At 36.7% G+C, this 14,348-nt stretch overlaps 1 protein-coding gene across 5 annotated transcripts in view; it reads left to right on the forward strand.

Moving 5' to 3' along the window:
- Positions 1 to 14,348, forward strand: part of Bicd1 (BICD cargo adaptor 1) — a 152,373-nt gene that overhangs the window by 53,980 nt on the left and 84,045 nt on the right. For all 5 annotated transcript variants that reach the window (XM_041634486.1, XM_041634495.1, XM_041634461.1 and 2 more), the window contains exon 2: positions 9,952 to 10,164. In XM_041634486.1, the coding sequence (XP_041490420.1) occupies positions 9,952 to 10,164 (213 nt within the window). The remainder of the gene's footprint in view (positions 1 to 9,951; positions 10,165 to 14,348) is intronic.

Genomic DNA, 14,348 nt, shown 5'->3' on the forward strand with positions numbered 1-14,348 from the left:
TATTAAAATTGGGATGATAAGCAAGATACTTTTCATAATGATAATACTATTGGGTGAGGTAATTAATATCTCTGGAATACAATGGAGAGTGTTTATTTTACTTTTGTTTTTGAGACAGTCTCACTATGCTCTTAACTCAGTTTTCCAAGTGCTGAGATAACTGGTATGTGCCTCCACACCTAGTTCTGAGGGGCCTTTAAAGTGGAGAACTTCTTTTTACACTAGGTAAAGAAGCACAGCTTTCCTTCCTTACAGCTCACACCCAGGCTTGAGTCTCATTTACTCATTCATGCCTTTTATGAGGTGGCAAAGTCTGTTAAGTATAGATGTAGACTTCTGTGTCTGAATCTTTATTGTCCCCTCCAGGAACTGAGTGGATTTCCTGCCTGGACTTTGAAATTACATACATAAGGTGTTTTTCTGTTTCTGCTTCTCTGCCATGCTCATGATGGATGTCTTCCTCTCAGGCCTCTGAGGAATCTTAACTGCATGCAACCTTATATCTAAAGGGTAACAATGCCTACAATAGGTACCTGGTATATAGCCTACTTACAATTATGTCTTGTGACTTTTTGCTTCATGTTTTTACTTTGTTATGTTTCTAAAAATGCTCTTCCTTGGGTGTCTTCATGTCTTCTGCAGAGGATTTTCTAGGCAAGTTATTCTAGTTCTGGAAGTACACGGCTCCCTAGAAGAGTCTGAAATAGAGCCTTCCCTTTTTCCTTTAGGTAGTTGTCCATCATTCAACGATTATCCATTTGTAAATATTTTGTCAATAACAAAACAAATGTTAATTGATAAAGAACTTATCTCATTTGCTCTTACAGTAGTATACCTAAGTGAGGAACTTTGCTTCCTCAGGTTACTTTCTGTTCTGACTTTTAACAGTTTGTTGCAATTGGTCTCCAAACTTTCTTGTTGGCATTAAAGTTTTATTTCTCAATTTTGCTATAACTCTAGAGGTGAGAGTGTAAAAGTAAAGATATTTCAGCCCATTTTACCCTTAAATTAGATTACTATTTTTTTACAGTGGAGCAAAAATGAACTTTAGGAATACTTCTATAATTTTAAGAAATGTATAAAGTTACTAAAGAAGTATTTATAAAAACATTCTACTTAATTTTTTTTAGATTTATTTCTTTTGTTTCATGTGTATGATGTTTTGCTTGCTTATATGTCTGCGTACCATATGCTTAACTGATGCCCACGTCAAAAGAGGGTATTGGATCCCCTGGAGTTGGAGTTATCAATGGTTGTGAGAAACCAACCCACCAAGATAACCAACTTTCCTCAGGTCAGAGAAACTGGAGAGGAAGCATGCAGTTGCTGACCTACTAGACAGAAAGACACACATGGGGACATTATCTGAGGGGCAAAGCTTAATTCTTCATTTTATTATTCTCTTTCTTCTGCTTGTTCTACTATGTTCTGTTCTCCTACCCTGTTGTTCTCTTTCTTCTTCTCTTATTTTTCTCTTATCCCTTTTATACCTCCTAAGACAAAAATTTCTATGCAAGAAAAGATTACCTCACAACCACAAGTTACATATTTTGCAAAAACAAATTAAAATCTTTACACAGGAGAAACTACATTGTGATCAAAATTTACAAGCTTCTCTTAAAAGCCCACACCTAGTTAAATATTTTTCTTTGTATTAATTTTCCTACCATAACATCTTCACCTTAAAACAATGGCTCTTTTATAATTGATGAACAAGGTTTTAAGCAATCTAAGTATATTTTAGCCAGTTATTTTTGTACTGGCAGGCAACTGTTTGGAGTTTCAGTGTAGTAGATTCCTATAAAACTTTGTTCAAGTGGTCTAGCTAACAGTCAGTTTTTCTTTACACACAATAGGGTCATTTAATTTTCTTTCACAACTTTGTTTTTTCAAGGTGCATATGAGACCTGTGATAAATTCTGTAAGCTACATGACAAAGGAACTCAGGCCTAACCTTAGGTGTAAGGACATAATTGCTTTCTTTAATCATCTGCCTGTTTTTCCTCAACAGACTTCATGGGTCTATAATGCATGAAACTTCCTTGTTCTTATTTTCCATCCTCTGCAAATCTCACATCTAACAAAAGGGAAGGTAACTTCTAGTTTATTTTTGCCTTTTTTTATATTTATTTTTGGAGCAATTGGCAGAATAACCTAAACCATTTTCTTAATCTTTACTAACTGTCCTAACCACCTGTATCTGTGAGGTCAACTCACAAAGTCCAGTTAAATCACAGGTCTAACTAATCACCCTTGCTCTTATAAGAATCATCTTCAGTACGATCTGTAAGTAAATTGCCCCGTGAGCACTGGGATTTTCCCATGAAACAATCACACTATATTAGATAAAATGGGATCCTTTCACATAGTAATCATACCCTGCCAAATACAGCAGGAACAGGGCAGCAGCAAGCAGGAAGAGGCACAGCAAAAGCAAGGGGGCATTTCAGATACAATCCTGCTGGAGCTTTGTTTAGTCTTTGCAGATTTGCTATTTGGTGGATTGGACTCCATAAATTCTATTGCTGATTGCTACTTCTCTGACATGACCACCGGCAGGAATCGAACCTGGATCCTCTGTAAAAACAAATGTCCTTAACTGCTGAGCCATCTCTCAAGTCTCCAGACCTTCTCCTATTTTTTAATACAAAAATTAGCAACTTTATTTCTATAGAAATGTTAAACTAAATTTTTTTATTTGTGTAGGGTAACATGTTCTATTAAATATATATGATTTGATGTATATGATTTTGATTACAGAAAGCAATATACTTCAAATAAATTGTTACTTTGTACTAATTTGTTGTGTTTAATGTCATGGTGTATACTAATTCTGACAAAATATAAATAGCTTAATCTTGATTTTGATTTTTGTCTTATTAACATATATAACGATTGGAAATTATCAAAAGACATTTATTTTTATGTATAGTAATGCAACAAGGCAGGCAATTATCATAACAGTATATATGAAAGATTGCATTTTCAGTGCATTTTAAAATTTAGCTAAGTTATAGATTCTGTCAAAATATAATTTTTCATAACTAGGTTTTAAAATATAATTAGGTTTTCTTAGCAACTGTTGTTTTTAAGTAGAATTTACTTGTTCTAACAGGAAAACTTATTTATGCGATTTTAGTGCAATTAAAATTTCTCCATATGTATATACAACTCATAAATTTAGTAACAAAACACGATTGAGGAGTGTCTGTACATCTGATTATTGAGAAGTAATCTGCTGACCTATATGCACATCTTCAATGTGCGACGTAATTACTCTAATATGCAGTCTGTTTACCAAGTCTCTCAATGCAGTTGCTTTTAATTATTTGCCAATGTGAAAACTGAATTTATGCCAAAATATCAAGTAGTGGTAAATGCTGAATGTGCCCTTTTGATTTTTTTTTGTGTGTGGCACACTTGATATGGTTCCTTTTGTAAGATTAAAATTTTATAGATCTCGCTATGATGCTCATTCTAGGTTACACTCTTTGTAGTAAGGAGGAGCGGGCTGGCTACGTCCTGCCCGGCTAGCTTAGCCCCGAAATAACCACACAGAAACTGTAATAATTAAATTACTGCTTGGCCCATAAGCTCTAACCTCTTATTGGCTCACTCCCACATCTTGATTCAACCCATTTCTAATAATGTGTATCACCACTTGACTGTGACTTACCTGCAAGAGTCTAACCTATGACCCATGGCGTCTGCCACACTGCTCTGCATTCTGTTCTGTCTACTCCACCCAACTAAGGGCTGCCCTATCAAAAGGCCAAGGCAGTTTCTTTATTCAACCAACGAAAGCAACACAAATACAGAATGACCTCCTACACCAACTCTTTGACTCAAGGGATTTTCCTCCCTCAATTTTTGAGTAGGTGGAACTTTGGGTTTGTGTTACTGTGTGTAAATTGTGTGGTAGTTTTATTTATTTTTCTTATATAAAAGTTTATGTTCTGAGCAGATAATTCCCTTGTAAGGGTGAGGCTCCTTGCAAGAAGTCCCCACTGTCTGGTACTATGTATAAAAAAATTTATTGACATAGGAGATTTGTAGTATACAAACTCATAAAACTTTTAGAAATTGATTTCAGGAAATAAAAAAGCTGAAACCACAGAATTAAAGGCATTTTTATAATTAATCATAACTTTCAGTCAATATTTGTTTTTTCTTTTTTTCCTTACTTTTTTTTTCTTGGAGAGATGTTTAATGACTCTTAAAGCAAAATACAAAAGCTAATTATTGACATCCTATTAAAAATGATAATCATATTTTGAAACTGAACCTACGTGGCTTGCATTACAATTCCCCTACTTTTTTTTACTTTATTATTATTATTTTTTTTATTGAAAAAAAAAAGATTTCCGCCTCCTCCCAGCCTCCCATTTCCCTCCCCCTCCTCCCACTCCTCTTCCCCTCCCCCACCCCTGTCCCCCTCCCTCTCCAGTCTGAAGAGCAGTCAGGGTTCCCTGCCCTGTGGAAAGTTCAAAGTCCTCCCCCCTCCATCCTGGTCTAGGAAGGTGAACATCCAAACTGGCTAGGCTCCCACAAAGCCAGAACATGAAGTAGGATCAAGACCCAGAACAAACTACCTTTTTAGAGTTAACATGTCAATCCCAGTTCCCCCTCCCTCTCCTCCTCCCATTCCCTCCACCTTTCCCGCATCCCACTCCCATCCACTCCCCAGAGAGGGAAGGCACATTGCTCTGAGGAAGGACCAAGGTCCTCCCTACTATATCCAGGCTGAGCAAGGTATCCATCCAAAGAGAATGGGTTCCAAAAAGCCAGTACCAGCAGCAGGGAGAAATTCCTGGTGCCACTGCCAGTGGCCCTGCAGTCTGCTCCAGCCATACAACTGTCACCTATATTCAGAGGGTCTAGCTTGGTCCTATGCTGGTTCCTGCCCCGTCCTGTTGGAGTTAGTGAGTTCCCAATAGCTCAGGAAAACTGTTTCAGTGGGTGTCCCCATCATAGTCTTGACCTCTTTGCTCATAGTCTCACTCCTCCCACTCTTCATCTGGACTTTGGGAGCTCAACCCAGTCCTCCACTATGGGTCTCTGTCCCTGCCTCCATCAGTTGCTGGATGAAAGTTCTATGGTGACATTTAAGATAGTCATCGATCTGACTACAGGGCAAGGGCATCAAAATTCCAAATGATCCAATTAAAAAATGGGGTACATATCTAAACAGAGAATTCTCAACAGAAGAATCTCAAATGGCTGAAAGACACTTAAGGAAATGTTCAACATGCTTAGCCATCAGGGAAATACAAATCCAAATGACTGAGAGACCATCTTACAGCAGTCAGAATGACTAAGATCAAAAACACCAGTATTGGAAATTAATTAACTAATTAATGGCACAACGTTTTGCTCTGTGACCCAGGCTGGGCCCAAACTTATTAACAATTCTTATACATTGTTAACATTGTGCTGCATGATAGCTAACTTTACTTTTATGCTTTATACATCCTTTAACGTTTTGATAGTGGTTTAAAAATCATAGTATTGATGCTGTTGTAGGACTGCTGAAGAAAGCTGACATTTTAGTATGCTTTGAAATATGTGTCTTTGATGAACTTCAATACAATGCTTTGCAAGGAGAAAACATGTATTTGTTTTAGTTCATGGTACATTGATTTCTTGCTACTGTATGACTTTGAATACTGATGACAAATAAGATGTCATATGGAAGGTCACCTTCCATCCTTTCTAAAGACCTAGTGACAATTTGTTTCAAAATAGCAAAGGACCTTAGACCTTCCAGAGGAGCAAGGTGAAGAAGCTAGGACTTTGTGTGTGTGTGTGTGTGTGTGTGTGTGTGTGTGTGTGTGTGTGTGAAATTTTACAAATAAGTGAATTATGGGAAAAGTTGTCTTTCAAATTTTGATTTTCATTGTTATATATAAAGTTTAGGATACAATCTTCAAGTCATGAAATGTGTTTAGTGTTTGTAATAGTTACTTTCTTCATAGATGTGAAAAATACCCAATGGAAACAACTTAAGGAAGGAAGGGTTTATTCTATCTTGCAGTTTGAGGAGATGTCCTTCAAGTGAAAGAAGGCATGGTGGTGCCTTTTGGTACTGACCAGAACTTGAGGCTACTGCTTGTTATATCTCTGCAGAATCAGGAAGCAGAGAAGACTCAGGCAATAGAAAACTTGATACTTCAGAGATGACATTTGCACTAATGAGATTCTACTTACTAAAAATTCCATAAGCTTCCCAAACAATGCCACTCACTAGGGACCAAGTTTGCAAACACATGAGCCAATTGTGAACATTCTGCATTAAAACCATAAAGTGGTTTTAATATAAAGCTTTAAACATAGATTAGATAAGTTTTTGTTAGCTACATGCCTGTGGCCTATGTGTCTATGTCCTGGAAACCCAACTGGGATTGATGGGCGATTAAAGCAAACACATCAAAGACCTAATTGAGTAACCCTAAACACTGAAATAGCTATAATAAAATATAGGCAATATCCTACATGATATAGGTATAGGAAAAACTTTCTAAATTGGAGTCCATTTTCCCAAGAATTAAGACCAAGAGTTGACAAAGTTCTACTTCATAAAACTAAAAAGCTTCTGCACAGTTAAAGAAACAGTCAGTGAAGTGAAGAGGAAGCCCAAGAATGGGAAAGCATCTTTGTCAGCTATATGTCTGAGAACATACAGAATATGTAAAGAACTAAAAAAAAAAAAAACCCAAAGGACTAAATTACAATAGCAAAAGCAAGCAAGCAAGCAAACAAAAACCACCTTTAAATAAAGAAAACAAATGACTCATTTAAAAAAAATGGGCCTGAGACCAGAATAGATGGTTCAAAAAAGATAAAGAAAAATTAAATGCTAAGAAATGCCTCAGAAATTGTTCATCTCCAACAACTAGTGAAATACAAATCAAAACAACTTTAAGATTTCATCTTATCCCTGCCACAATAACAAATACCAACAAAAGAATGGACAACAGATGCTGCAGGGGATGTAGAGAAAAGAGAACCCTTATTCCTTGTTGCCAGAACTACAAAGTGGCCCAGCCACTCTGGAGCATTATCAAAAAGTTAAAAATAAACTTAACATTTGACTCACCTATACCTCTCCCTGGTTTATGCCAAAGAACTTGATATTCTGCTTCACAGATACTTGCTCAACCATGTTCTATTGACAATAACTAGGAAATGGAAACAACTTAAATGTCCTTCAGCTGAAGAATGGGCAATGAAAATATGTTACATATACACTATGGAATACTATTCAGCTGTAAGAAAAAATGAAAACGTGAACTTTTCAGGTAAATGGATGGAACTAGGAAAGATCATACTGTGAGAGGTAACCCATACTCAGAAAGACAAATGCCACATGTTCTCTAGCTCCAAATCTTCAGATATAAGTACATATCTTGGAGTAACTGCAGAAATCAGGAAAGTAAAAAGACACCATTGCCAAGGTGCAGAGTGGGGTAACAGTAGAAAGAGGACAAGTGATCAGATAGAGGAAACGGAAAACGTGGGAGGCTCTAATTAGGCAGTGGGAAGGATGGTAACAAAAGAAAGGTAAAATAACAGTAAGACTGTCTGAAAAAGTCATAAGGACTCGTACTATTAACTAGTTAACTAAACGTTCCTGTAATATAGCAAGTCTTTGTATAAATATACATAGATAGTTTAAGTGAAAATTTCCCGTCTGGGCTGACAATACTTTCTCCAGGAAACAAGGCACTTCAGACACAGATCCCAGAGACCTCTGATTTGGAACTTATTTGAAATCCTCCTCTCTGAGGACTAGATTTCATGGTACCAGAGAACACCATGCAGTCTTCCAAAGGCAGGAAGCAGCCAACAGTGTACCCAGCTATGATGCTCATGAATGACACCGGTCACCATGGCATGGTAATCCTAGGGATGCAGTAGTGACATACGTTTCTTGTCAGTAAGGGGACTTTATTATTTTATTTTTTGTACCTAGAAGTATTTCAGAGTAGCCATTCTTTTTAAAATGTCTTTTAAATTGATTTTTATTGAGATCTACATTTTTCTCTGTTCCCCTCTCTGCCTCTCCCCTCCCCTTCAACCCTCTCCCAAGGTCCTCATGCTCCCAATTTACTCAGGAGCTCTTGCCTTTTTCTACTTCCCACGTAGATTAGATCTATGTAAGTCTCTCTTAGTGTCCTCATTGTTGTCTAAGTTCTCTGGGATTATGATTTGTAGGCTGGCTTTCTTTGCATTATGTTTAAAAACCACTTATGAGTGAGTACATGTGATAATTGCCTTTCTGTGTCTGGGTTACCTCACTCAAAATGATGTTTTTTAGCTCCATCCATTTGCCTGCAAAATTCAAGATGTCGCTATTTTTTTCTGCTATGTAATATTCCATTGTGTAAATGTACCACATTTTCCTTATCCATTTTTTTGGTCAAGGGGCATTTAGGCTGTTTCCAGGTCTGGCTATGACAAACAAAGCTGCTATGAATATAGTTGAGCACATATCCTTGAGGCACGATTGAGCATCCTTTGGATATATACCCAAAAGTGGTATTACTGGGTCTTGAAGAAGGTTGTTTCCTAATTTTCTGAGAAATCACCACACTGACATCCAAAGGGGTTGTACCAGCTTGCATTCCCACCAGCAGTGCAGGAGTGTTCCCTTTACCCCACAACCTCTCCAGCATAAGTTGTCATCAGTGTTTTTGATCTTGGTCATTCTTACAGGTGTAAGATGGAATCTCAGAGTTGTTTTGATTTGCATTTCTCTGATGACTAAGGATGTTGAACATTTCCTTAAATGTCTTTCAGACATTTTAGATTCCTCTGTTGAGAGTTCTCTGTTTATTTAGGTCTGCACTCATTTTTTTTTTATTGGATTATTTGTTCTTTGAATGACCAATTTCTTGAGTTGGTTGTATGTTTTGGAGATCAGACCTCTGTCTGATGTGGGGTTAGTGAAGATCTTTTCCCATTCTGTAGGCTGTTGTTTTGTCTTGTTGACCATGTCCTTTGCCTTACAGAAGCTTTTCAGTTTCAGGAGGTCCCATTTATTAATTGTTTCTCTCAGTGTCTGTGCTCCTGGGGTTATATTTAGGAAGTGGTCTCCTGTGCCAATGCATTCAAGTGTACTTTCTACTTTCTCTTCTATAAGGTTCAACGTGGCTGGCTTTATGTTGAGGTCTTTGATCCATTTGGACTTGAGTTTTGTGCATGGTGATAGATATGGGTCTATTTTCATTCTTCTATATGTTGATGTCCAGTTATGCCAACACCATTTGTTAAATATGCTTTCTTTCTTTTTTTCATTTGATACTTTTTGCTTCTTTGTCAAAAATCAGGTGTTCAAAGGTGTGTGAATTAATATCTGGGTCTTCAATTTGGTTCCATTGGTCCTCCTGTCTGTTCTTATGCCAATACCAGGCTGTTTTCAGTACTGTAGCTCTGTAGTAGAGTTTGAAGTCAGGGATTGTGATGCCTCTAGAAGTTCTTTTATTGTACAGGATTGTTTTGGCTATCCTGGTTTTTATGCTCTTCCATATGAAGTTGAGTACCGTTCTTTCGAAGTCTATGAAGAATTTTGCTGGGATTTTTCTGGGCATTGCGTTGAATCTGTAGATTGCTTTTGGTAAGATTGCCATTTTTACTATGTTAATTCTACCTACCCAAGAGTATGGGAGATCTTTCCACTTTCTGGTGTCTTCTTTAATTTCTTTCTTCAAAGATTTAAAGTTCTTGTCATACAAGTCTTCTACTTGTTTGTTTAGAGTTGCTCTGAGATATTTTATGATAGTTGTAGCTATTGTGAAGGATGATGTTTCTCTGATTTCTTTCTCAGCCCTTTTATCATATCAGAATAGCTTTTCTTATAAACAAAGCCAAATAAAGCATCTGCCTAATGCTGTTCAACAATCTTCAGGCGTTTTTCATTTTTTACTCTTTCTCTTTCGAAATTCTCTGCAGGCATTTGGGCAATCCTTCTCTATTCATCGTAAAGTGGCTGAGGACGGAGAGACTCGGGAGGAAACACTTCTACAGGAGTCTGCATCCAAGGAAGCTTATTATCTAAACAAGATCTTGGAGATGCAGAATGAGCTGAAGCAGAGCCGGGCTGTGGTCACAAATGTCCAGGCAGAAAATGAGAGGCTCACAGCTGTTGTGCAGGAACTGAAGGAGGTAAACAAACCATTCCCTTTAAGAGTTGTCTTTCAGGATCTGTTTGTTTGTCTTTAGAAATTTCCCCACAGAGACACTCCCCTATTTGTTTTTACTACAATTAAGTTAACAATCAAAATCAACCATCACAGATAAACAAAATTTGGCAAGTCCTTAGTTTGAAAGATGCTGTGTGAATGTAACAATTGAATTAACAGTATTGTATTTATTTAATAAAATGATTAATCTTGTTTCCATAGTATTACTGATACTGATAAAGGCATATACACTTAGGTGTTGTGTATGAACTGTGACCTTATGTATACATGCATGTGTGTTACAAACCTCATCTAAATATAATTGTAGGGTACCATAATGGGAAAATTGTTGAATTAAGTTTTAGGAAAATAGTATTTTGGTCTCAACTCTGCTACTAGTTTTAGTATTATGTTCATTTATGTGTAAGTTTTTTTAAAAGTTATATTCCTGGCCCATAATAAACAAATGCTGTTATCATTAGTAACTTTGTACATCCTTCATAAAATATTGTTGAAGTTATTATTCATTATGTAGGTCTGTATTCGTACATTAAAAACATTAGCTAGCCATGTGTGATGGTGTGCCCCTGTGATAATTGCATCTGGGGAGCTTCCCAGACCAGCCTGGGCTATGTTGTAAGACTTTGCCTCAAACACAAACCAAAAGAAAGAAAGAAACCCCAAATAAAACAGCAAAAATAAATAAAAAAACACATTAATCTTCAGTTTATCATCTTGAAACCTCTTGGTTGCGATTTAAGGTAGACAGAAGGAATCACTGTATATTTCTATTTCTGTTTTGATCATTAAAAATCTTCTTATGCTTAACTGTAAAAAGTCTCAGTTTTCATATAATTCCCTTTACACTTTAAACAAGTTTTTATTTTTATTAACCTTTAGTATTTATTTATGCTGTGTGTGTGTGTGTGTGTGTGTGTGTGTGTGTGTGTTTGTGCACATACACTTGTTCTACAATGGAGGTCAGAGGAAACTTGCAGGACTAGGTTCTCTCTTTCTACCACGTGAGTGACCTAGGTATCAACTCAGATTTTCAGGCTTGGTGTCAAGTATACTTGCCATCCCACTGACCCCATTTTTTATTAGTCTTAATGTATATGTATTTTTAATGTTAAATTATTTAAAATATTTTTGAAAGTAAAGGGAATATAAAGAAAAAAATTATCGCTTAAATCCAGAAACCAATTAGGAGATAACAGATAATCCTGGTTCTTTTTGTTTGTTTTGTTTTGTTTTTTGTTTTTTCGAGACAGGGTTTCTTTGTGTAACAGCCCTGGCTGTCCTGGAACCCTCTGTGTAGACCAGGCTGGCTTTGAACTCAGAGAGATCCACCTGCCTCTGCATTCCAAGCGCTGGGATTAAAGGCATGTGCTACCACCACCTGGCTTGATAGTGGATAATTTTAATCAAATTACAGGTAATGCTACATAATGAGTGATATAAGTCAAATTCCCATTTTATTTTGACCAGCATCACTTTGATAAAAACACAGAGGTGGGTGAATTTATGTAGTATCTAAGTAGAGCATTGGTAAATAAGTTTGAATTTCATGTTTTTATCTCCTTTTTTAGGTCTAACATATTGAGTATAACCTAAATAGATTCATTTAAAGATTATTATGGAACACTTGTTTTGTAGTAAATTAACCCCACATCTACATTGCTTAAACTATAAAATTAGATAATTAAACTTTTGGGCTAGTAAGATGTCTCAGTGTGTAAAAGTGCTTACTACACAAGCCTTCCAATCTGAGTTCAATTTCTGGAACCATGTAAAGGGGGAAGAAGAGAACTGACTGAAAAGTTGCCCTTTGACCTCTACATGCGTGTCACAGCTTCTCTTGGTTGCCTCTTTAAACTCTTGCTCATTTCTTTCACAAACCATTTCCAGAAGCCTAAGAACCGCATGGGTCAGATTTAGCAAGAGCCCCAGTACTTTGTACTAATTTTATGTATTAGTTACTTTTCTTGCTACTGTAACAAAATACCTGTCAAAATCAATTTAAGAAGAGAGGATTTGGCTAAGAGCTTGAAGGTTCAGTCTATCATGGGAAGGTGCCTGGCCACATTGTATCTACATAAGGAAGAGGGTGGGGCTGGCTTTATTCGTTTGTGGATGTTGTTACCCACATTCAGGGTGGGTCTTCCTACTTTATTTTAATTTCTTTGGAAATGCCTTTACTGTAACATCATGACTTTTTTTCTCCTAAGATATTCAGAATTCGGATAAGTTGACATTCAAGAGAAACCATTACAGTACCATAGCTGTTAAGGTCTGAATGTGTCTCCCTCAAATTCATATATTAAAACTTAATCATTAATGTCATTGTATTAAGAGGAGGGTCCTTGAAGAGATGATGCAGTCTTGAGTAAAAAAGAGCTCAAGAATAGGATAAAAGGAACTAGATAAGATGTTTTAATCTCCTTATCTATATTAAAGCAGCAGCCCTTCCCTCTCGACAACACAGCAAGAAGGTTGCATCTTGGAGATGACTCACACTTGATTCCCAGAACCCACCTTATAATCAGCTGGCACTCCAGATCCAACCCTCTCTGAGGGCACCTATTCTCACATGTGCATATCCATATGCAGACCAACATGCATAAACATAACTAAAAATAAAGTAAATCTATTTAGAAAAGGGCTCTACCTTGGAAGCAGAAAGTAGCTCTTACTAGATATCATCTATGGTGGTGCCTTAATTTTATTTAGACTTCCTCCAGAACTATGAGATTTTTTTCTTTACAGCCTTTCAAATCTATGGTATTCTGATGTAACAGTAGGGCTAGGATTAGATAATAGCTAAATTTGTGGTTTGTTGGGACTTTATTATGGTTTTAATAGGATATGACAGTTGTATTTCAAATGCTGCCTTATCCCTATGTTTTTAAAGCCACATTAAAATTTCATTTTCCCTTCTCTAGAATATATAATTAAGTTTTATAATATATCAGTGCCTCAGCTTCCAGAAATATATTATATCTACATCTGTTCCAATGCAAGGAGTCCATACCCATAGAGCCATAGGTCGAGAAGGCACCTCAGTAGTAATTTGGTAATGACTCTTTCCAGAACAATAATTCTTTGACATCACTAAAGGATGTATCTCTATTAGATACCTATGGCATTCTACAGAATATATAATAAATTAACAAGTTTTTTTTCAAGTAAAAGCATGTTTTATTTGTTACTTATTTTGGTATTTACAGCTTCAGGACAGTGCTTGATATAAACAGATTATTTTAGAAATAATTTTTATTGAATCTTAAAAAATTAAGTTAAACTAAACTGGGCAGTGGTGGTACATGCCTTTAATCCCAGCACTCGGGAGGCAGAGGCAAGCGGATCTTTGTGAGTTCAAGGCCAGCCTGATCTACAAGAGCTAGTTCCATGACAGGCTCCAAAGCTACAGAGAAACCCTGTCTCGAAAAACCAAAAACAAACAAACAAAAAATAGGTTCAACTAAAAGAATGTGTTTTAGGGATTGTCCATCCCTGGACTCAAATATCTGCTGTACCACCTACCAACAATGTAATCTGGGCAAGTTGTATTTGTTTCCTTTGTCATCAGCTTTCCAGTTGCTGTAATAAACACTTGAGAGAGTCAACTTACAAAGATAAAGGATTTATTTTGACTTGAATTTTGGGGATTTTAGTCCATATCAAAAGGTCCTGTTGTGTTTGGGTGAGACAGCACATCATGGTAGAGAACGCATGGCAGAACAAACTAGAACTCACTACAATCTTTATACAAACAGAGAACAAGAGAGAAAGAGGCTGGGGCTCCACTGTTCCATTTAAGGCAGGCTTCTCAGACTGGAAATATCCCACAATAGCCTGCTTCTTAACCTTTCTGCTGCCTCCCAATAGTGCCAAGCTATAGACCAACTCTTTAACACATGGCTCATCGTATTGGGTAAGGTCTTTCTTTTCAGCAAGGAGATGATAATACTAACAAATAGACCCTTTTAAAATGCCTGGTGTAATAAAGGTTTGAAAGTAGTTCTCATTTTCTATCTCTTGCCTCCCTCCCAAGGCTCTTGCTAGTGTCTGGCCACTCTAATTGTTACTCTGTGGTTAAATGAAGAAGGTTCTCTGTGTTTCACCAGCTGTATTTATAGTTTCTGAATCTACAGAAAATAACTTTCT

The sequence above is a fragment of the Microtus oregoni genome, unplaced genomic scaffold, assembly GCF_018167655.1.
Source record: "Microtus oregoni isolate MIOR12 unplaced genomic scaffold, Mior012 000002F_ref0000024, whole genome shotgun sequence".
Lineage (NCBI taxonomy): Eukaryota > Metazoa > Chordata > Mammalia > Rodentia > Cricetidae > Microtus > Microtus oregoni.